At 39.7% G+C, this 24853-nt stretch overlaps 1 protein-coding gene across 2 annotated transcripts; it reads left to right on the top strand.

Moving 5' to 3' along the window:
• The first annotated feature begins 11 nt into the window (after window positions 1-11).
• On the top strand, window positions 12-24853 carry LOC145656496 (zinc finger CCHC domain-containing protein 24-like). Of its 2 annotated transcripts, none has more exons than XM_081709664.1 (4): window positions 12-310; window positions 3981-4181; window positions 17804-17968; window positions 19399-24853. In XM_081709664.1, exons 1-4 carry the CDS (start codon window positions 77-79, stop codon window positions 19510-19512), a joined length of 714 nt encoding a protein of 237 aa, XP_081565790.1. In that variant the 5' UTR covers window positions 12-76; the 3' UTR covers window positions 19513-24853. The 2 variants fall into 2 exon arrangements, with proteins under 2 accessions (XP_081565790.1, XP_081565788.1); XM_081709662.1 differs by having other exon boundaries at window positions 17770-17968.

Raw genomic sequence — 24853 nt, 5'->3', positions numbered from 1 at the left:
CTGTCTTCATCCGTATGGATGTGAGAACACCTTGTGCGCGAACGGCGGAGCTGTGGAACCTCGGAATCCTGCAAGGATGAGTGTGATGCCCGCTATAGACTCCTCGGCATCCGGCTATCAGCCAGCACAACTACTAAACTGGGTCTATCTCTCTCTACAAGATTCTCCGGCCAATGCATTCGAGGCATTCAGACCCGAATCTAACTCACCTTACACGGATCTAAAGTCCAGGAAGCCTGGCGATGAAGAGTTGGATTCTTCACTCGGCTCCAGCTATCTGAACAGCTTCATGCGACTGCAGAGCGGCGAGGTGAGTGGGTTTCGGGACGTGTGTTTGTTTTTTAACGTCTTAGAAAAGACGTGGGGTAAATGTTAAAAATACGGCTTTGTTAGCTCATATCAGCTTGTTGGTCCTGAAGTTTAATCTCTTATTTATATTTAAATACAATATTTAATATATATAACACTTTATTTTTATGTAAGCTTTAACATTCTGAAATGAATTTGTCTTTTCCAAAATTACATTAATAATCGCATAATAATTAATATTATGATTCAGATTTTGTGTTTGGTTTTTTTGTGCGTGTGTGCGCGCGCGCAAGCGTGCGTGCATGAGTTGGTGTGCATGTGTGATGGTCCTTCCCATCTCTGGTAATGTTTTCTCATTTTTGCAATATGTTCTGTGCTTAAACTGTGTGGGATGCTTCTGGTAAAACTGAACTCGCTGATGTGTCTGTATTCATGCTGCTGTCTCCTGTGCATCTTCCCTTCTTTCCTCATCACTGTGGGCCCAATGAGTCATTATGACTCTTGTCCAAGGTCACCATGAATGGTGGTAGAGGTAGATATGACCATGCCACAGCCCCCCGGAGCACCCAGACCTGCCGTTCTCACTCAGTCCAACAGCGTCCTGTAGTCTTCCACAAGTTCTTTATTCTAACTCCAGTCTTCTTAACTCCAGTGACAGGTCCACCTGCCCTCCTGTGGTTTTCCTTGCCACAACACACCTGCTCCAGCTCTTGATCTTGGTAATGAGCTGATGGATAGAGTCAAATGGGATGAAAGAACCCCAGGACTTGAGTTGAGAGCCCCTGCTCCATGGGGCTCAGTGCAGCACCCTTGCACTCCGTGTTGTGGAACTCTTACCATCTGTTCCACTGCCTCATTGCAGGGTGCTGTAATTATTGTGTGCCATGACGTTTCTATAACAGGCTTAGAGCTTGAGGCAAGTGCGCCGGGCCTCAATCTAACCCTGATCCAGTACAGTTTTATTTAGAAGTTTACATTTTAGTTATTGTGCCACTGTAGATGGATGTCTCAAACAGAGTCTGTGCAATTATCTACTGGACATTGTCCAGTAAAATACAGAATCTGGAAGAAACTCTGAATCTCCTTGAAAGTTTGCTGTCGTTTCATCAGACCCAAATGTGTGGGTCATGTCAACATTTTTTCTGAAATAAGGTTTAGTGAAACTTGCCGGTTTATATCAAATAAAGCCAATGGAATATTAAGTCTTGTTTTCGTCATTTGCATTTACAGCATTTAGCAGATGCTCTTGTCCAGAGAATCTACTATAGTGATTTGTTGTTTCAGTGGACATCAAATTGTCGGTTCCACTACTAATTGTGATCAGTAGTAATTTCTCATATTAAAGATACAAGATTATGTAAGTATTTTAAGAATAATTTAACTTTCGGCCTACGTATTCTTTTACAATATGTAAGAGTGTTGGCTATAGACTAATCAATAAGTTCAGTACAAAATTGAACATTTTAATGTTACAAAGTAATTTAATTGCAGTTTATTTTAAATGGCAAACAGAAAACCTAGACACTCATCTATAAGAAAAAAATGTTCTCTCATTGGGACCTGGAGAAAGAAACAATTAAGAAAATAAGTGTACTTTCATGCTTTAAATTTGGATTAATGGTTGACATGATGGCTTCTTAGGGAGGTGTTCTTGGTATGTGAGTGTGTTTTCAATGATGGTCCCGGTCTAAGATGATAAGGTTTATGATGTTAGAGCTGCCAGAGTGGTTCACTGTCTGCACACTAAATCTTACATTACAGGAGGCAGCTCACATCTGCTCTAAGACTACACTGATAAAAGCCAAACGGACCACAGCTCAAAATGCTCTGTGAAAAAGCAAAACAAAAAAGAGGTCCACTGGATTAACAATGTGTAGAATGACTTGAATATCTTTGGTATATGGAAAGAGTGGTACAAAAAGATATTTCTCTGCATCTTTAAAAAGTCTTTGCAGTGAAGTTTTAGTCTCATTATGCAGAACCACTAATTGTTGTTTGAAAGGTTTCTGTAATTTGTTTAACTGCTTTGTTTAGGAAACATGCAGAGGTGTTGATAATTTCCAATCTCTATACAGAAAAGAGAGGACTGTGATGCAGTTTATCACAGTGACTATACTACTACTGCTAATAATAATAATAATAATAATAATAATAATAATAATAATAATAATAATTATAGCACATCATATTGGAAACCCCCAATACTGTGTACTTTTCCTCACAGACTCTACTTACTTCCATAGAGGTTCAGGGATGGTGCTACTAGCCATCAGTTTATTATGACTCAAACAAACATGGTTTAAGGAGTACTGCTATGAACCCAAGAGAAACTAAATGACAGTTCTATAATGGACTCCCCAAAAGTCCTGATGGGTTAAAAAAAAAAACAAAAACTCACAGAGCCTGTTTTGTGTGTGAGTGGTTGCAGGTTAGGTTCTCTTCCCAAAATCCTAAAAGCTCTCCTTGGCACACTGCACACAGTTTAAAAAGTGAGTTTTCTTTCTCTGCTTAACAAGTGTTTTCTTTCCCATTCTCTCTCGCTCTCTCTCTCTGTTTGTGACATTCTTCCCTCACTCACTTACAGAAGTTGCAGGAGTGTTCTAGATTCTGAGCATTTACAAGAGCATTTTAGAGCATTTACAAGTTAGCAATGAAATTAATCCTAAGGCTTTTGGTTAGTGATTTATTGGTTGATTTACGGATTTAATTTCTGGCACAGCATTTGTCCATGCCATGACGAGCTCTGTGTTTTCTGTGGAGGACATGTCTCTGCACTTTCCTGCAGTAGGTCCAGCTGTGGGGAGCCTTTTTTCTGGTGTTGCCCTAGGAGTGTGTGAGTGTATTTATGGGTGCAGGCTACACTTCGGTGCCTGTCTCCTCTCACACAATGGCACAGATTGTGTCCTCTCAGTCACAGAGGGGACAGCATGTGACAAAGCAGTTCTGTCTTCCTGAGGAAAAGAACCACTTCCCTCTCTTTCAGAGATCTGCTCAGATCTGGTAATAAAGACAGCAGTGGAGCAGAGTGAAAAACCAGCCCACGTCAGATGAGACAGAGGCCTACTGACAGCCTTCCATACAGCATGCACACACACACACCCACATGCATGCACATACACTCACCCACATGCAAGAGATATACTCTTAGATGCAAATATAATTTCTCACACACACACACACCCATCCAATCTCCCTCTCTTTATCTTACATTATAAAGATGACTGCTGTATGCTGGAAATGCTATAAAGAGTACCATAGAGATGGTACTGTACAAAGTATGCAAAACGCTGTCAACAGCAAAACCGTGCACACACAAACAAACAAAGAATTGTTTTGTCATAAACTCCGGTTGACTGGCTCCAATCACATGAGAAGTAATTTACTCTAGGCCAGTGGGTCCCAGCTCAGAACAGCTGCAAAATACCTTAATCCATACAGATGGTCTCTGTCCAGACATCTGAAGCATATTTCCTTGATAATGGAGAATCCAGACTTGGTACAGATTGTATATCTGAGCATGCACCATCTTCTAAATGTAACATGGAATAGAAAACAATTATAATATACCCACTCATCAGCCTCACTTTGTGTCCACCCCCATCCCCGTCTTTGTCTCAAGAATGGTCCACGCTCCTCTAAATGTGTTTGCTCGTGTCTCTGTCTCTGTCTAGATGCTGGGTAGAGGTCTATATAAAGACTCCTCCCCCTGTGGGTCCATCACTAACATCGTGGACAGCCTCAGCTCCCTGACAGATCACTTCTGTGACCTATCAGTGAACTCTGAACCCCGCAAACTCAGCAAGAGACCACCACCCAATTACCTGTGCCACCTGTGCTTCAACAAGGGTCATTACATAAAGGATTGTCCTCAGGTAAACCCCATCTCTCCTTAAGTAAACTTACCTGAACTCAGCTAAATGCTCCTCCTAACTTCTAACTGTCTATCATGACTGATGACATATGACATAAATTTTTCTCTGATCTGTTGCAAATACAGGCCAAACTGTTGTTTGAGTTTTTGACACATCTAGCCTTGCCACATAGCTTGTTTCAGCCTCATACATACTAAGCAGCAGCATTCCTTCTCAGTAGCCAGCACTATGCACTAACTCCACTCGCTCATCAGCGAATGTTATGGAGATATCTCACGGATTCTAGTAGCAGCAGAGCAGCAGGGAGGGGCTTAAGGAAAGAAGGAAGTGTGTCGGTCTTTGCTGGCTAGCTACAGCCATGCTCATCACCTTCACAGACCAGAGAGCTGTTTGGGATTAGAAGCTAATTAAATGAAACACAAGAGTGAGAGCAGTGTTAGTAATTGGTGTTTGACAGGAGCCTGAACCGGCCAAAGCAGAATCAGCACCTGGAGCACCTCACAAAGAGAAGGAAAGCTGCATGAGAGAGACAGGCATCATAATATTGAGTAAACTGCTGTCTGCATATAAGTATATTTAGGAATAGTTTTGACAGTCTCGACAACATAAACAGAAGCACCGTATCTAGATAAAAATGAGTTAGTGATAAAATTATTCTATTGTATTCAGTTCTGCAGCTGATTGAAGAACCTTGCCTTGTGAAGTTCTCCAAGTTTGGAGTGGGTGTAGCAGAGATTGAAATCCCACATGGTTTAAAATTTAGGTGTTTGGTGGTATGGAGAGTCTGATGGTATTGGAGAGCCAGATTGTGGTGAAAGGTCAGATGGCGTTTGAGAGTGTGATGGTATTGGAAAGTCCAGTGGTGTTAGTCTGATGGTATATTTTGGTGTATGACGCTGAGAAGCACATTCAAGCTCAGTCCAACTGGATTAATGTGAAAGTAACAACTCAGAGGGTGTGTGTGTATATATATATATATATAGGCTAAAATCCTCTTTCTTGGGTAGTCCCACAATAACACTCCAACACTTTACAAACCAGTAAAACAGCAAAGCCCCAGAAAGAGCAGGAGAGGAGGTCTGCTCTGGCTCTGTGCATATATGAGGGGGAGAGGGGAATTCTTGACATTCTCGATCAGTACTGAAAGTCTGTTCCATTCTCAGCTTTCTCAAGTGCTGCAGTGGTTGTACTAAACTGCCAGTGGTAGAGCCAGGGAAGATGATTGTTGTACCAAACCCCACTCCTGCAACACCCAAATCCCTGCAGGACCCGGTTGGCATGGCTCAGGACCTCCACAGCAGCCACCGCACTTTTCTGGTGGTCCTCTGGACTGCTGCCGGTAATCCTGGATGAGGTGTGGTCCTTACAGAAGAACTAAGAGGCATTTACACATCAGCGGACTTAAGGCACTTTTAGTATTTATTTGTCATCAGTAACAACAGCAATCAGCTTCCACATGATATGAACCTTCTGATTCTTGGTGCAGAGAAAGTCAGAGATCCACTTTTTAAAGTGCATGCTGTAAATCTGTGTGTGAGGTTACTTTTAGTCAGGTGTTCAGTGTGTGTGTGTGTACGTAGGTGTGATTACAACAACAGATGTCTCTACCGTGGGACAACAACCCATCCGAGGCCTGAAACCCATTTGATCCATCTGCCCTCTGTGACATCACCATGTTGCCGTTAGAATGTTTGGGCATGGGGATTTAAAGCAGCTCTGTCCTTTACTAGTGAGGACAAGTGTTATGTAATGCTTTTCTACCAAACATGACCATTTGGTAATCTCTCCCTCTTATTGAAAAAGGCATAAAGACCTTATGTTTAAGCACAAGAAATACTGAGATTTTTAAACTGTGCAGTGACCGACACTTTTGAAGCAATGGAAACAATATGCTTTAGAGAAAAATAAGTCTTCAAACCCATTTCATCATCATGGGAACCAGCCAAGCTTGATTAGGTCTTCATCAGTCAGTGCTGAGTCAGCCTCCACTTACCTTTTACCCTGTGCGGTAGTCTGCACGCTTGAAGGCAGACAGCATCCAGCTCTACAACACATTCTTCGGCTCATACACTGCTCCAGTGGAGAGAGCTGCCCTGGGGCACTTCCTGCAAAAAGAAAAAAAAAAAGGGCAAGAGGAAAACGTGAGGATGGAGGGATGGAACTGGGAGAAAATATTGTATTAGGTGACACAGAGCTTCCCACCTCCCATGTTGAGTTCCTGTTTAAATTCTAGTCAGGATGACCTGGAAAACAGCATGGTGACTGGGCTGTGATGTCTGAGGTTACTCATACAGTGCATGGTTGAACTGTCTTGCTTTACATTTGATTGGGTGTGTTGTCAAGAAAGGCTGTGGTATTGCAGCAGTCAGACCTGGCTTCTTATTTGCCATCCTACCCAATGCATTTTTAACTACTGTAACATTTGCAGTATTGATATTGCACACTGCATCATGGCCAACCGCCCATACTCATAATGAATACGGTGTGGGTTTTTTAAAAAATTGAATCAAGGTATTTGTGTGATGACAAATGTAAATATTTTAGTCATGTTGCAAGGCTCACCCCTATGCTTTTAAAGTATCTCCAAAACATATTGCAGTTGTTACATGGAGGGGTACCAGCCATACTTTTTCCATAGTGTGGAGCCCTAACACCAGCAACCCTTTTGTTGTTTCCTAGGCTATGAAAACTGGGTCCCCTTGAAATGTATTATGTACACAATATAAAAGGCAACAGCATAATATGCTTATTGCCTTATACTGCAACAGCCTAGCAGGCCTAAAACTGGGCAAACAATCTGAATAGGACTGTAGCCTAGCATTTTTTGCCAAGCAACAATTTCTTGATAACTTCTGAAACTAATTATCATGATTATATACACATCATTTTGCAGGCCTCAACTCAGGTTTCCCATGGAATAATTCAATTCATTTTATTCGCTTCAAAACAAGCTGAATTAATAGTAAATGAATTTGGGTTTTGGCACATTTAAGTGAAGATTACATGAAGCCTACATTCGTACAAATCAGGAATTTAAAATACTGCTTTTAAAGATCCAGACCAGTCCGGGCAAACTTGTCTCTGGGAAAAGAAAGCAAGTTGATCAGTAGTTTGAGAACACTTGTTCTGAAACTATTTGCAGGGTAGACTCAATTGCTGAAGCCTGTGATCATCTGAATTGTCATATGGGTCTGCAAGTCCACAGCACAGGGCAAGAGCTGCAGAGAACGCCATCCCTTAGACTCACACCACCTGAATGCAGAACACTCCTTGATGAACCCTTTAAAAATCCTGGAGGCACAAATTGGTTACACCCACATGAGTTATGAGTAGTTAGCTACACAAGTAGTGGGGGAGGGATGAGACTGAATTATGCAGGTTCTCCAGAACAGACTGGGGCACTCCAGTGGTTACGTGTTACCTTCAAGCACCCTTAATTTCTCCCTTCATCACTACAGAAGGTTCAGAAGCTGAATTGCCACCTTCCTCATCCAGGAGCTGTAGTTTGAGCTGGGGCAGGTCACCATGAGCATCTAAATACATAACAAGTAGCTGTAAAATGTAGTCATGTCATACAGAAGACAGGCAACACATTAACCCTAGCCAAAATTAAAGTTGCAAGTACAGTGGTCATCCAAGCCCTGGTAGTTTTGTCCTGACAAGCATTCTTTTGAAAGACACCATAATGTCAAGAGCACTCAATGATGGCACACATGATGGCAACAAGCCAGTTTCACCTTGCTGCTGTTGCTGTCCTGGGGAACTTAACACTACAACATGAGGTGTTTGGGCAAGTTTTGATTATCAGGAGAAACAAGCCACCAAAACATGTAAGGAAAAAAGGAAACACCAAAATAAACTTACGCAAAAGATTCGGTAGACCAATATCAAAGAAGATTAGTCACGTCCTTGACTCGACCGGCCATCTCACCTGGCCTTCATTAACAATAAGTGTTAATTTATTGTGTGCGCCAAACAGCTAATCTGCTGTTACGAGCTTGTTGGATGTGACGAATTGTAATGTAATCAGTAGACATAACACCTTTATTATTTGTTCGACCTCGATAGCTTCTCTTACGTCGTAGCGCTCCTCCCCTCTGGGAAATGAACGCCAGATTGACGGAGCGATAAAACGCGATGCTTTTTGTTTACAGTTGTCACTTTGAAGTGACATCACTTGCTTATGTAACACATGTCAACGGCTCATTATGTAACGGGATTTCATGGCAGTTTTGTTTAACATGTGTTAGCAGTTAAAGTGTTGCTGAATACTTTACTAACATGCAGTCAGTAAAAAAAAAAAAAAAAGACGTTACTTTAAGATAAACTATGCAACTGTTAAACCGACAAATCAAAAATGCAGCTGCAGCTACATTAATGTTATTCCTGATCACTGCAGTAGGACTGGATGAAACAATTTTGTGATCCTAGGCTATGAAAAAATTGAAGCCGCTGTTAAATGAAGAGTTTATTTTCCAATGTAAAACAATGCATAATACGCTAATCGCGAAGCATCAGGGAAATAAAAAGAACAGGCACGCAATCTAAACAAGACTATAGCCTAACGTATGCTAAAAATTATAGTTGATTGACCACATTGTAACGCACACTGTAAAAAAAAAGTTTTACGAAATGGTTAATTGAGGAGTGTTATGTATTGTGATTGCTTCTCTTGCTGCGTTTTTCTTTTGCTGACACCACTCTCAAATTTCCTAGGTACCATCATACATTTTTTCTATTTTATCCGATGAAATGTTAAACGAAAAAGGAAAAAAATCTTCATATATTTGCACATTCTCTGTTTCACGAAATGGCATGAACACTCGAAGCAGGTGCCGAATTGGGATGCCAATTTGTATTTTTTAACCGATCCAGGCCCCATGCGCTCGTGGTGTTTAGACTTGTCCCTGCTGTCTTGTACTGCTCAATGCTGAAGAGCTACAAGACAAATGTTTCAACACACGCAGCTGCCCACATTACCAACCGAAGCTTTTAACAGACTCAAGGCTGTGTTCAAATGACACAGGAGCTGCTGTAACAGTGTGATATACAGTGTAATCCCCCCTCAGTCCCAGCAGGATCTGGTCCCCTGAGGATCTCTGCCTGCTGTGGTGTGAGGGACATTTGAGATTGTGTGTCCAAATATGTTGGTGTTTATGTTTGCCAGACCAGCTGCTTCCATCTCTCAGAGCAAAGCTTAACACTGTTGCATAGCCAGACCTGAGCTAGCCAATGGTAAACACTAAATGCTAAAGCCTGTACCCTCACTACTACTGCTAAGAACAATGACCCATGCACCAACCAGCTATTTAACAGCTCCAGGTTGCAGGTTGTTTGTCCAGGTCTGAGTTTATTCCATGCTCACTTTATTCAGACCTGACCCAGGGTTTCCTAAATCCATCTCTGGAATATACAAGTATGGGACAGGGTGTATTTAAGCAGGAAAAGACGTTAAATCATGCAGTGCAAAATTGTATTAAAGAAACAGAAATTAAGCAGTAATCACCTGGGAGACCCCATAGCAGAGCAGTGTTCTCCAAAAGAACAGAACACAGGTACTGAAAAGTCTGTGGGATAGCAGTGTAATTACATAATGCAGTATGTCATGAGCTGATCTGGTAACAGCAAAGGCAGCTTTGTTTTATAGGTGATAGCAATTACCTACAGCTGGAGCAGTAATTAAAGTTGCATGTTTGTTCGGTTTAATTTAGTACTGAAACAGCAAAATAAGTACAACATTCTCATAACCTCTTCTCATTCAAAAGCAGTGCTCTATGTGTTTGCAATTAGGATGTTTATTGCACACATCTGTGTTTCGAGCAGTGTAAACGGCCTGTGCTTTACACTGGGCAGTTTAAGGCCATAGCAATCCTGCACTCTCCATGGGAAGATGTGGAATTACAAACAAGAGTCGAGGGTGATTGACAGCACATTACTCAGGCCCCAGCAGCTGCTGTGCTACAAACCCCACTGCCCACTGGTACACTCACACACTTACCACCCCAGCCATTCCCTTGCTTTTGATAACTTAGGGCCAGTTTTCAGTTCAGTTCAATTTGAGAGGGAATTAAGTACATGTCTCAGATAAGTCTCAATAAGTCTCACACAAGTACATTTTCTATAAACTCTATTTATAGGTGAAGTGTCAGTCTGGGGACACTTGTAACCTGAATATGAAACAGGGTAATAATAGGCAGTGAGTGTCATCAGAATTGTCATGTAGACCTGCTCTCCAGACCTGATTCTTCTGAGGTCATGCAGACATGTTCTGATTGGCTTGTAGCATTGAACCGTCTCTGTGTCCGTCTCTGTCTAGAGCTTCAAACAGGTGTGTTTGAGCTGTAAAGAGGTGTGGTGACACATGGCCTGCTGTGCTTTTGCACAGTTCTCTATGGACTTGGACTGAAATTTACTGATGTGTCATACCCTTTGGTTATTTACTGGATTTGAAATGTAGTCTTTCAGTGTACCATAGCTTTCATTAGTGGCCTAAAACACTGGCTATTACCTCAGCAAGGTTTTGATCAAGTGATTTTTCTCCCTGTTCCATTAGTTGTAGATGTGCATGGTGATAGTAGAGAAACCAAGCCCTGTTCCAGAGCGTTTCCATCCGGCCGGATATGACCTGACCTGACCTGAAAGGCCTTGTGAGCAGACATAATGTGAAAACATAAGAAATTAATTTGGTGCTGACTTTCCCCATGTGAGAACACAGAGCATGATAAACAAAGAGAAACCTGTGTGCAACAGTGAGAGTTTGTGTGTGAGTGTATGTGTGGTCAAGAAAGTTTCTGTCAATCTGTCCATTATTGCTGCCATTCATGAAAAGATGCTTAGTGTATGTGTGTGTTTTTTGGATATATGAGTGTATGTTTCAGTAGGGATATGTTTAATGTTTAGTATTTAGGAGTTTAGGATTAGTATGTGTTTAAATGTTGCAAATATGCAGGTGTATGTTCAGTGAGGATCTAGATCTTTAAAGAGACAGTAATGACATGTGACAGATTTGTGGAAATAATGGCTGCTATGCTAGTTGTCATTTTTGATGGCAATTTTTGTCACCTATCAGTTTGTCTTCCAGAATTCCAGGGAATTGGAATTGTGAGGCTGGAGTAAGCCAATCAGGCCTGCTGTAGCCACACATTACAAATGGACCACTTTCACCTGAACTAACCTTCCTCTCACTCTCTGTTCCACTATTTGGCTTTCTTTTTCTCTTTCCTTCATCTGTTCTATTCTTCACTCCTCCGTCTCCTCACTTTTTTTACTCCGACACCCACATCGTGAGCCTTCTCCTATCGAGACTGCTGTAAGTAAGCATGTTTGGGTGAACTCTAGTAGACTTCATTGCAGAACTCATGATGACATGAACGATAAAATGATTACGGTTCAAGCTGTTCCAAACCACAGGAACTGAAATATGGTAGTGTTACGTGTGCCCTGCATATCTGTACATGTGTGTGTATTTATCACTATATCTGTGTGTGCCTGTATATGTGTGTGTGCTCCCCTGTGAAACAGCTGCACTCCTGTGACTAAGCCAAGCCAAACACAGCAGGGGAAAGGGATCTGGCTTAGTGAGCATGGAGGAGAACACACTCCTGCCTATCTCCCCTTTCTTTGCCCCCCAGAGATGCGCATGTGTGTGTGGAATAGGGGTGTTCCACTCCATTGTTTACGCTGATGAGTTCCAGATGATAGAGACAGCCACTCATTGCATAGCACAGGAACGTGAAAGCCCGTCAGTATGGAATTCTGGGAGAACAAGGCTGTTCTAAGTAAAATCCTGTTAACAGTAATTATCAAACCATAGCTTTAGCTAAAATGGCCATTGCTGGTGCTGCTTTGTGGCTAAACCAGTGGGGCACAGAACCTGGGAAATCACATCATCAGGCAAAATGGATTTAATGAAATCTAATAACCTGGGAACTGCTGTCACCTGCTTCTAATTAGCATTTTATCAGAAAAGAGTACTAACACAGTTTGGAGAGAAATATCTGTAGTTATATTGAACAATTTTAGTGAAAGTTAATATTTTCTCTCTTGCTCTATGAGTGTGTGGGACTTTATCATGAGCAACAATGGAAAGAATTAGTGTTCTGTCCTTCACTGCAGTTTGCAGTCTGCCACTAGAATCAATGTTCTGTGCCTGTGTGTGCGCACGTATGTGTGTGTGTGTGTGTGTGTGTGTGTGTGTGTGTGTGTGTGTGTGCATGCATGAGTGTCTTTAACAAACGTGTGGGAAATCAATACAGGAAGGGAGGCAGTAACTGATAACTAGGATGTGATAAGATCAAGTGACGTGGTGCCACTTCTAAGACAGTGATGGATCACACAGCTGCATTCGCCCACAGTACATCATTCTGGTCACTGGCTGCAACTACAGGCTGTAAGCAGTGTCTGGACTGAGCAGTAAAGGCATGTAGGGAGTAGGAATAGGAGTGCGGCTGCAGTTCTACCAGTAGCTTAACCCATTTGGAATTAAAGTTGAGGGTAGCTGTGCAACGCTGTACCTATATGGACAAAACTATTGGAACACACCTCTTAATCATTGAATTCAGGTGTTTCATTCAGTCCCATTACCACAGATGTATAAAATCAAGGTCACATAGTCTGTCATAGGAATGTCACTATTTCTGCAAGTCAGTTCATTAAATTTCTTCCCTCTTTATGGTCAAGTGTTTAAGAACCACAGCAACTCAACCACAAACTGCCAGAGCATGTAAAGTATAGTTGCTGAGTGCTGAGGCACATAGCATGAGAAAGTCGTCAACGCTCTGTTAACTCAGTAACTACAGAGTTCCAAACCTCCTCTGTCTAAACATCAACACAAAAACTGTGCACCAGGAGCTTCATGGCATGGGATACAATGACCGAGCACCTGCCTGCAAGCCTTACATCACCAAGCACAATGCAAAGCATCGGATGGAGTGGTGTTAAGCACACCGCCACTGGACTCTGAAGCAGTGGAAACATGTTCTGTGAAGTGATGAATCACACTTCTTTATCTGTTGGACAAGTCTGGGTTTAGTGAATACCAGGATTATGTTACCTGCCTGACTGCATTGAATCAACTGTAAAATTTGGTGGAGGAGGGATTATTCTATATGGTTGTTTTTCAGGGATTGGCCTAGGCCCCTAAGTTGCAGTGAAGGGAAATCTTAATGCTTCAACATACCAAGACATTTGGACAGTTACATGTTTCCAACTTTCTGGGAACAGTTTGGGTAAGGCCCTTTTCTGTTCCAGCATGACTATGCCCCAGTGCACAAAGCAAGGTCCAGAAAGACATAGTTGGGAGTGTTTGCTATGGAACAACTTGACTGGCTTGCACAGATCCCTGACCTGAACACCATCGAACACCTTTGGGATGAAATAGAATGGAGAATGCGAGCCAGGTCCTGACTTCACAAATGTTTTTCTGGATGGATGGGCAACAATTCCCAAAGATACACTCCAAAATCTTGTAGAAATCCTTCCCAGAACAGTGAAAGCTATTATAGCTGTAAAGTGAGGGGGCAACCCCATATTAATGTCTATGGATTTAGAATGGGATGACAGAAAATCTTCTGTAGGTGTAATTTGTAGATGTTCCAATACTTTTGTCCATATAATGTATCTTAGTGTGTCACTGTACATGTGTTATAATTTTGGTTGTCATCTGAGAAAACTCCAGCTAACTCCACATGAGAAAGGGGGTGGTGGAACCTCAAAGCAAGTGTTCCACATCATACAAAACATTCCTTGTCATATTTCAGACTAATCCTTTTCCAAAAGTGTGTGACACTTTTTAGAGTGTAGGATTTTGCTCTTCATAACCTGATGAAAATTTGTACAACACTCATCAAAAGGTTGATGACATTAAGCTTCTGCAGAATACTCATACTGAGCATGTTTTCTTTGTTGGTTGGTAAAAACTAAACAGAAATTCTCTTTTTTATCTTGTAATACTGACTTTTTTTCTGTGATGTCCAGTAATCAGGTGTATAAACCAGATTTGGTACAACATCTGTTTCCATGGGTGCTTTTTAATAATACCTTTTTACATTTCTTACATTACTTTTTTACAAGTACTTATTTAGGGAAAACCCACTTTTAATAACAAGAATGACATCTTGAAATATGCAAAATATGCAATAGGCCTGTATAAAATACAAAATATACACAAATGTATTAATAAATTGTTGGTTTATTCTGACAAATATTTCTCAGCTGTTTTTTCTTACTTCCTAACCTTTTGCAATAGTCTATGTGTGACAAATAGGAGATGATTCTTATATGAAATAGTAATATGATAAATAAACACCATAACCCTGTAATTACTTGGAGAAAAAATATGCATGAGCACTTTTTTCTCATGTCCTTTTGTCCTCATATTCTGTTTGGAGTTTAAAAGCATTTATCTGGGCACTGTTTAGTCTGGGTGCTGGAGCACACCAGACACAGGCTCGGCTTTTGTCACGTACTGCCTGTCTGTTCTGATTTCACTCTTTGGCTGTTGGACCAAGTGTCCCACAGTGCTGGACTAGGTAACCTGCTTTACACACATAGACACAGACATATGCACAGGCACATGAGGAGCTCTAAAGCACTACATACATCTTCCTTACAGTTTTGTATAGACCTTGTTTAGAAACTTTAAACAGTATGTGGTAAGAAAACTGTATTACAGTCTGATGTCACAAACCTAATTTTTCATACACTACTGATTGTTCACAACATTATGAAAGTGTGTTGAGGTTAGATTACATAACATTTCACTTCCCTCAAACAAACCGTGTAAATTTTAGACTCTGAACAAACCTGGGAGTGTGTGTATGTAATACAATTTGTGTAAGGGTTTTTATTCACTTAGCCCCCATGAAAACTAAAATTGTCTCCTTCATTACTGCCTATCCCTACTACACTACTGAAATATATACTATTAAGTAGATTAGTCATTGACTGGAATGACTCTATAAGAAAAGTCTCTATCCAAGCTGAGAACTATAAGCAGCATGTATCTGCCACCAAAGGTGTCCTAGACACTGCTAAGTTGATTCCACCCTTATTAACAGTGCTAATGCACACCCCACCATCTATTTTCAACAATGACCAAACTATTTAAACCCACTGAATGTACTATAGATGCTTATTCTGAACTCTGTCATTCTTTCCCATGCTTACTTGAAAATAAAATTTCTAAACCTCATTGATCTCTACAACTAAAAATGTCACTTCCTTTACCTCCCTGACTATTCATCCTTTATCCAGCAACTTGCCCTCTTTTTGTTTTCTGCTTTTGTTGAATCTTCTTTCATTGCTGATAGCATTACGACTTCTAAAACTACAGCCTGCTCTCTTGATTCCCTCCCAATGTACTTAACTAAAGCTTGTCTCCCTGCCCTGGTCCTTCATCTCACAGCTCTTGTTAATCAGTTGCTGCTTCATGGCCAAGTTCCTTCGGACTATATGATTTCTGCAGTTACCACTATACCCTATCTATGACAGAAAATATCAATCTAACTAGTTATTAAAATAAAAACTCATCTGACTTTAATAACCAATTTCTAAACTTTCATTCCTGTAAAAAGGACTCCTTGAAAGAGCCATTGCTAATCAACTCCAATGTAGCAGCTGTTCGCCTCAAAGAAAAGGGTGCAGAGAGTTTTTTAAATGGTTGCTTAGATTTCTTGAGCTTGTTGGACTTAAAATATCGTTAATTCCTTGATGAGCATTGCGACAAGCACTGTAATGAGCACCATGAAAACTAAAAGATGAAGAAACAATGGGGAAAAAAATAGAAAGATATGTATAGTTTCACCAGTTCAAATATGTAACACAAATAAACTTCTTGACTTTAATTTAAATACCAGTAGATACCATTTAAACACCAAAAAAAAAAAAAAAAACTGGCGGGTTTAGTGACACAGCAATAAATGAACAAACTGAAAACTTCAGTGATGCTACAAAATACACAAACACCACAGTTTCTTGCAGCCATCAGTTCAGTATTTCTCAGTGTGCCAAGGGTGCAGTATTTCTCAAAGCTCTGTGTAGTGTTTAACCCTTTTCTTAATCCAACGTTATGTGAATGCAACAGCATAAAAAATGGCAAAGTAACTTCTCAGCAGACCTCTCAGCAAAGAAAGGGTGTTTGTTTGTTGTCACACAATGGGTTCTACAAGGCTCAGTTCTGGGGCCACTCTCGTTTCTTATCTAGATAGTTCCTCTCAGACATAACATATGTTTCAAACTGGATTTCCGTTGCTATGTGGATGACATCCAGATCTATCTCAGGACTGAATCAATTAAACATCAACCACGTAGTCATTTAGAAACATACCTTTCAGAAATTAAATTCTGAATAGCCCACATCTTCTTAAATTAAGTAGCAACAAGACTGAGCTCATGATTATTGACTCGTAATTAACCTTCAATAAAACTGGTCCTTGTTCTCTTGCCATTGATGATGTAGTTCTGTCCCTTTACCCCTGATGTGAATCTGGATGTTGATCTTGATACATCTCTCATTCAATGCACATTACTGTTGTGTTGTATTTCTTTTATCAACTGTTTAATATTGCTAAAATCCTACCATGCCTTTCTCAGTCAGTTGCTGAATCTGCGATTCATGCTTTAATCTCTAGCCACCTGGACTATTATTACTCTCTCCAGACAGCATTAGCTCTTCTTCCCTTTACAAGTTTCAGATAGTCCAGACCTCTGCTGCTCATATTCTGACTCACACCTGGTCACATCAGCACATTATAACCATTACACTCCAAAATCTTCACTGTTAAATATTACATACATTTCAAAATCCTTCTGCTCACATGCAAAGCTCTCAACAATCTTGCACTTCTTATCTGTCTCATCTTCTTCTGTACAAATTTCTTTGCTCCACACCCTTGGAACTCTCTCCCCTCACATGTCCGCCAATGTAATTCTCTCTCCATATTGAAATCCAAAGAAAAAAACATAAATGTTTCCCCGGCCTTCGACCGATCTCAAGCCTAATCTATTTCTGACTTTCCACTGTGCTCTTTTCATGTCCTATTTAATGTTGTCTACTCCTGTATTATGTTGATTGTGTTTTCTTCTGATGTTCTATGTACCCTGTATTTTCAATTGTAAGCATCTTTGGGCTCTTGAAAAGTACTATATAAATTCCAATAATTAAAAAAATTATTAAGGTTATTATAGCTTCAGATGGTAAGATATTTTGACATATATACAAGCTGAAATGTATGTGAACACATTACATCATCACTAATATACATGCTCATCAGAGGCATACATGCTCATCATTGCTGATCCTCGTGAAGTCAATGTTTATCTTTTTATATCAACGTTATGGGATAGATTGTGCAAGACGCTATTGTGTAAAGCTGGTTAAGCCTTGAGTTGGCCCTACAGTAACTCTCTGTAAGTTACTGTTCTAACCTTAAGTCTGTTAAAAGTATGGTAAAGTCACCTTCAATTTATACGTTTTAGATTGCACACTTTGCTTTCTTCTTTGAAAGCCCATGTTCATGAAGCCCTGAAAGCAGCCCTGACTGTTGTAAGCTTTCCTAACTTGTGTTTTCATTGCTGTGCACTGTTCCAGCCTCTGATCTCAGAGCTGTGTGCTGTGTTTCCAGGCCCGGCCAAAAGGCGAAGGTCTGACACCTTACCAGGGCAAGAAGCGCTGTTTTGGGGAGTACAAATGCCCCAAGTGCAAGAGGAAGTGGATGAGCGGCAACTCGTGGGCCAACATGGGGCAGGAGTGCATCAAATGCCACATTAACGTCTACCCACATAAACAGGTAGGCACAACACGGTCTTGTATCACACACACCTGAGCAATGATCTGCAGCATAGAAAAGGAGAACTATGTTTGAGACGCAGAAATCTGTGTGTACACGCAGCACTGAGTCTGTGTGGAGGATTTAAAATAAGAGTGAAAGACAAATATTTATCACGTTTTTTACTGCAAGATTGATGATTTATGAGCAGGCTCCTCCTGTCCATTGTTCATTCAATCGCAAGGGAGTAACAATCAGCAAAAATATTTCCACAACAAAGCCTTAGTAAGAAAGCTGTGTGACACAGAGAATGCTGGTACAGATTACAGAAGCTAACCCTGACGGAGAGAATGCGAGTCTCCTGAGACTGCTTACAGAACCGGAACATTGTTTTGGATAGTTTTGGAAGGCACAGCATGAACAGTTTACCACATGACCCTCTTCAAAAAGTGAACAAAGCCAAAGAGAAAACATCTCAGATCGTATGTAGCTTCAGTACCCTTTCCGTTTCTTTTTTCATTAATTTAACTTTAAGCAGATGCTGCCCAGAGCCGTACGTGACGCAAGCCAGTTGATATAACACAGCAGACTTTAAGACTGAAACCAGAGTCACGCTAGGTGCAGAACCATAAGCAAATAAGTTAGATGCTGAATAAGTCTTTTTTTGGGGGGGACCACAGGTTTTGTTCTTGAAAACAAACTTTTACATTTGTCAGATTAAGTCATCTGAATGGGAATGATCCTCTATTCGCCTGTACCCCCTGCAAGGAGAGAGATGTGTCTTTTGGAAATATGTGTAACCTTGAATGGTTGCCTGCGGTTAAGGAAAATGTTATGTGTTTCCTGTAGACAGCCGTGTCCTGTTGTCTGAACTCTGTCCAATAGAACCCTGCCCTGCCACAGACAGAAACAAAAATGCCATGATCTTCTGAAAAGCAGAAAATACAATGGCAGCTAATCACATTGCTGGGTGATTATTACAGATTATTACCTGGGTGTATTTTGATCTGTTTTATGAAATGCTTTAATATTAACGTGAATAATAAATGTTATAAACTAAGTAACCAAGCACCACTGCACCTTGTTTTGCCTCTAGTTGCCTCATTTTATGCTTGGTCCAATCTTATCTGCAAAGGCCCAGTATGACAAGCAAGAGCACGCCTGATTCCACTTCATTCATGCTTGAATGAAAACCTGCAGCCTCACCATCCCTTTGCAGGCACAACCTAAAAGCATGATCTTGAACTGTGCTACTCAGTCTTCATTTCTCAAGGATTTGCCTTTATCTAGGATTCACTTGTAAGGACACAGTTTAATTGTTTTTATATTCCATGAGCAGATATCAGGTATCTTGGTACATTCAAACGATTTTTTACCATTTTTAAAAAAACGTTTCTGGCTACTACATGAAGAAAATGTTATTGTAATGGATCCATCCTCTGTTTCTCTAGCGCCCCCTGGAGAAGCCTGATGGCCTGGATGTGTCTGACCAGAGTAAGGAGCACCCGCAGCACTTGTGTGAGAAGTGTAAGGTCCTGGGCTACTACTGCCGGCGAGTGCAGTAAGACCTGGGCCACACTCCAGCTCAAACTGCCTGCAGAAACACAAACATCTTCACAGCCTGGGGACCATGACACACCTGAAACATTCTCACCTGAGCCAAGTTAGCCAGAATATTTTTTTCCTGAAACACACATCATAATCAGCGCTGTACAGACAAGGTATAGACATCCAGACTCAGTGTTCTAAGATGGTTATCGACTCTGGCCCATAAATCTAAAACCTGGTCCTCAATGCTGTAATCATTGTTGTTATGTCATAGAATGCAGGGTTTCAGCTCTTCAAGGTCCAGGTACTACCGATTTTCCACACTCCCTTTACTTAAGAATCAAATGTGGTGACAAAGTGGCCAGCTAGTTAAATAAACCAGGGCATAAAATGGATATGACATCTTGATTTGGAATATCTTTACAGATTTTAATTTCTAGAACTTTCTCTAAGTGTGAAACATTTGGTTGAAAATTCTAAAGTCTATACTGACTGAAATGTTTCGAGCTTTTCTGTGCCTTTTGGCTCCACTGCTATCCAAGAAAAGGATTTATTAACATAAAAAACCAAGCAATGTGTGTTGTATGTACTACATTAAATATGTAAAATTAGTAACAATCATGCAACAGCCATTCATTCAGAGAATGTGAGGATACTTTATTTATATCTCAATAACACTGTTAGTCTATTTGTTTTACTCCACTTATCTGTGTGCATTGTATGTGAGAGAGAGAGAGAGAGAGAGAGAGAGAGAAAGAAAGAAAGAAAGAGAAAGTGAGGGAGAGAGGGAGGGGGGAAGAATGGGAGAGACAGAGGGAGAAGGAAGGAGAGAGAGGGATATTTCCTTCTTCAGTTTTCCATTTTCAGTGCCAAATAATTGTACAGTATTTTGCAGTGCCTTATATATCAGCTCAGTGACTGTTTCAACTGTGAATTCAGAAAGGCAGTTATCCTTGTGAGAACCTCACTATTATTACAAGGGGCCCATCACACAAAGTAATGTCTTTGGTCAGTAAAGGGTTCAGAATAAGGGATACTTTCCTATGAGGATAGCAGTTTATTCTGTTATATCAAAGTGAACCTGCTACCATATAAGGAGTCCACTTTTTCATAAACTATTTTCTGTTCAAAGATGTTGCTTAATTTAAAGAATATTAAGTGCTAGTAATTATATTCAGAAAAAAAAATCATTCAATCCTTAGTCCAGATCTCAGGAGGTCATTATATGTATCTTTTTTATGTGGCTGTATTTTCATGTAACTGATGTTCCGCAGGCAGAATTTCTATTTTCTATTTTCACGTTAGCTAGTTCTTTTGCTAGCGCCCTCACAATGTATTTTTTGTGACCGTAATTATAGACTAGGCAGCTCTGAAAATACATGCAGTATTTTGCTAACTTGGACCAGCACATAGATGTATTCGTTTTTAAGATGCAGTTATCTAACTAGATGTAAATTGGCAGAAATATGTTTAGAGTGTGTGTTAACTTGACTTTGCTGACATGGTAATGGTGTTTACTTTGAGACTGGAAGGGTGGGGGATAAGGAAGCTACCACTAGTTTAAACAGTATTTTGTTCTGCAAAAATTTGAGCTCAGGCCGAGTATATTTTTTAAAACCCTGCACTAGTGCCATGCTCCTCAACCCATTTCTCGGGGCCCCTCTGACTGGGTTGAGAAGCACTGCACTAGTTTTTTTTCTATCCCAAGTTCCCAACACATTAGAAACCAACTGATAGGCCATGAGGACTGAGCTGAGAAACACTGCACTAAAGGTTGTTGTTTAGTATGTGCAATAATTCATAGGAAGTACTCACTAAGCACTCACTAAGTTCTGTGTCCTCTTGGACCTTTAGCAGTTCACCTTTTTGCTGTGTCCCAGTTAAAACACCAGCACTTAAAACCAGGATGGTAAAACCCCTGGCAAAAATGATGGAATCACCACATGCATCTTTTTTACTTTGTAGCAAATAAATCACAGATATGATTTTTTTGTTTAATAGCTGAACATTCTGGCTTCATGAAACATAACTCAAACAAATAAAAACTATTTTAATTAATGGCATTTTTTTTTCTGAATTAAATAAAGGGAAAAGTATGGAATGACAATGTTGAGGAAAATATTACAGAATCACCTTATAATTTGCATCTCTAAAACAAATACCCACACAAGTGTAGTAATGCAGATTAGTCTGCAGTTAAAAAGGGAGTGCTTACAGATCTTAATGAGGTGTTGCACTTGGCTAATTGAACGAAAACATGGCCCCAACAAGCGAGTTAATTGAAAGAATGGAAAAAATAATAACTCCTGCAAGAAGGAAATCCAATATGGAGTGTGGCGTAAGATATTGGTTGTATTTTGGTGTAAGTACAAACAAAATAAGAGGTTTATAAAAGAAAAACATATGGGTAAACAAAGGAAGGCGTCAAAACACCAGGAGAGAACACTCAAAGCAATATGCCTTGAAAATAGAAAATATGCAACAAAACAAATGAAAAATGAATGTTTTTGTCAATATTTTTGACAGAAATATGCTGAATGAAAAGCCAAAGAACAATGGTACCATTGCCTTAATAGAAGAACACCAGCACTAACACCTAAACAGAAGAACACCAGCACTAACACCTAAACAGAAGAAAACAAGGTTCCAGTGGACTAAAGACAAGCAATCATGGAATGTGAATGATTGGATAAAGTGATATTTAATGAAGAATCATAAATCTGATCCCGCCAAGAAGATGATGATGGAATGTTTGTTCGGTGCCGTTCTAATGAAACACATTTAGATGGCTGAAGAAAACAACTAAATTTCCCCACTCATTTATGATATGGTGCTGCATGTCAGGTAAAGGACCTGGCATTAAAATCTTGGATGGTATTCTTATTCCATTGATAGAAAGTTTGGTGTTAATGAAGTCATTTTTCAGGATGATGATGCTTCTTGCTTTCCTTCACAAAATACATACCAACTGAATGATATGGCCAGCAAAAAGTCTGGAGCTCAATCTGATTGAAAATTTATGGTGGAAATTTAAAAAATTGGTCCATGATATGGCTCCATCTGTCTCCATCTGCAAAGCTGATCTGTCAACTGCTATTCGAGAAAGTTGGAACCAGCTTGATGTTGAATATTGTTTTTCATAAGTGAAGTTCATGAATCACAGAATTCAGGCCACTAAAGCCATTTTTGGATGATGATTCTATATTTTTTCATCTGCTTAGTCTGGAAAAAATAATGCCATTAATTAAAATAATTTAATTGTATTTGCGGTATGTTTCATGAATAATATTCAGCTATTAAGCATAAAATTGTGTCATATTTGTGATTTATTTTTTGCAAAGTAAAAGAACTGGGTGAGTATCCTCTAAGTTAATCAAATTATTTTTGTCAAACTCAGTTTTCTAGACTCAAGAATCTTGATATAGGAAAAGACTAAAAATGTGGTCTGGTAGGGGTTCTTCTAGAACTGATCTAGACAGTAAAACTGAAGAAATCTGACAGTTATTTTTGAGTACAGGAGCCCATCTCTGTCCTAGAGATCTATCATGCAGAGTTCAGCTCCAGCACTCCTGGATCAACTGTTCAGATGCTGCTGAAGGCCTTGATTAACTGGATCAGGTGTATGAGATATCCAGTATGAGACTGGAAACAAACCTTGTAGGGCTGTAGATATCCAAGACAGAACACCCATTTTAGCATATCTTCCATTGTCCTCTCATGCAGTTTTCAGTATTTCTCAGCTTAGCTGCACTGCTAGAATAAACAGTTTTTTAAAAAATGTTTCTAAGGGATTCCAGTAGAACATGATTCTGTATAATTCATGCATGCCTTCTAGCGCACATAATACTAAACCACCTCAGTGCACAACATGCAACTGTCTGCTGTGCTAAAAAAAAAAAAAAAAAAAAAGTATGTCTTGACACAATGAGGAACAATAGATTAAATTATTTACTTTCATATATCAATGAAAAAACGTCATTATAAGTTGAGTTTACCCCCATTTACCCCATTTAGTATGATTGTTTTCTAAATGTCTACCACATTTCCAAATACTGGTGTATGTGCTGGAATGACATCATCACTGTTACAGTGTTTTTATAGGTTCTGATGCTTACTTTGTAGCGGTAGCTGTCTCACAGTTAGATAATTATTTTTTCATCTGTATAAAATATGTATTACTGTCTATGTTTAATTGAAATATAATGACATCTATTATCAGTATCAGGTGTATCGCTCAAGTGCCTGTGATGTTTATAATTTATACTGGAAAAGATTATATATAGCAAAAATTAGAACAGCAATAGGGATAACAGAATGCACATATAAGAGCAATAGAGATAAGAGGACAATTACCACTTTATCTAAAATGAGTGTGAGGCCTTAGGAATGTGATGTCTGTATTTATGGAATTGAATGATATACCTATGAAACAGGTCTGTGTCTTTCTCTTATGTTTATTCACATTTTTCACAATTCATTTTAAAATGTACTTACTTTTTAATGTAAGCAAGTTTAAGCTTTTAGTGTTCATAGTCCTTTTCCCAAATGTGGTATTTTATAACAATATATTAATTGTACTATTTTTTGCATTTTAATGTGTATAAAGGAAGAACAGTCTTACAAATACAACAAATTTTAGACCAAAGCTATATTAACCAAACAGAAGTGTTTTTCTCCACCCTCATAATTCACACCACTACTGCTACTTAGACTATGTTATGAACTGATTTAATGAAATGCTTTTTCTCAATGTGTGCAGTTTAGCCCCAGTCACAAGGACCAATGGTCTGCAGAATCTTCTGTCTTGGAAGCAGTTCTTTTTAAAACACTGCATTTCATTCTCTGAACTTTAAATCCTGAAACCTGACTGTTTTAAGGACTCAAAACAGTGATTAAAACTAATCCCCTTTAGCACACCCTTTTCCATAAACCACACCATTCTTAAGCTCATTATGCATGTGAAAGATACTGCAGGGGTTTTAGTATGAGTGTTGCTCTATAATCTTAATGTTATCTTTTTGCTACAGGAGCTATGGAGTCAGTCAGTTCCATTGGTTCTTTTTAATGGTCTAATTATTGTAACTATTGTGACTAGTGATGAGGCACAAGACCATTAGTGTACTTGCAGAACACAGATTAACTTTACCAATGACCTTGTTTGGAAATCAGGAAATGCTTTTATTGAAAAGTGTAAAATGAGCTTTATTATACAGATGGAGATCTAACCCGAAAGATACAGAGCCCCACCCCGACAGCAACCTCAAAACATCCTACATTTTACTGCTTTATAAGTTTTTCAGTACCAAATTCTCCACCTGTAGATTAAAAAAAAAAAAAGATTTATATTGACAATACAAA

The sequence above is a fragment of the Electrophorus electricus genome, unplaced genomic scaffold, assembly GCF_041902795.1.
Source record: "Electrophorus electricus isolate QZ-2024a unplaced genomic scaffold, ASM4190279v1 Scaffold70, whole genome shotgun sequence".
NCBI classification, from domain to species: Eukaryota; Metazoa; Chordata; class Actinopteri; order Gymnotiformes; family Gymnotidae; genus Electrophorus; species Electrophorus electricus.
The sequence above is the reverse complement of the archived record's forward strand: the minus strand, read 5'-3'. Positions and strand labels throughout refer to the sequence as shown.

Bases quoted from the DNA above. Each gene is read 5' to 3' on its own strand.
- LOC145656496 (XM_081709664.1), top strand. From the start codon at position 77: ATGAGTGTGATGCCCGCTATAGACTCCTCGGCATCCGGCTATCAGCCA. The intron at 4,182-17,803 runs GTAAACCCCATC...CTGTGTTTCCAG, and splicing joins ACATAAAGGATTGTCCTCAG to GCCCGGCCAAAAGGCGAAGG. The intron at 17,969-19,398 runs GTAGGCACAACA...CTGTTTCTCTAG, and splicing joins ACGTCTACCCACATAAACAG to CGCCCCCTGGAGAAGCCTGA.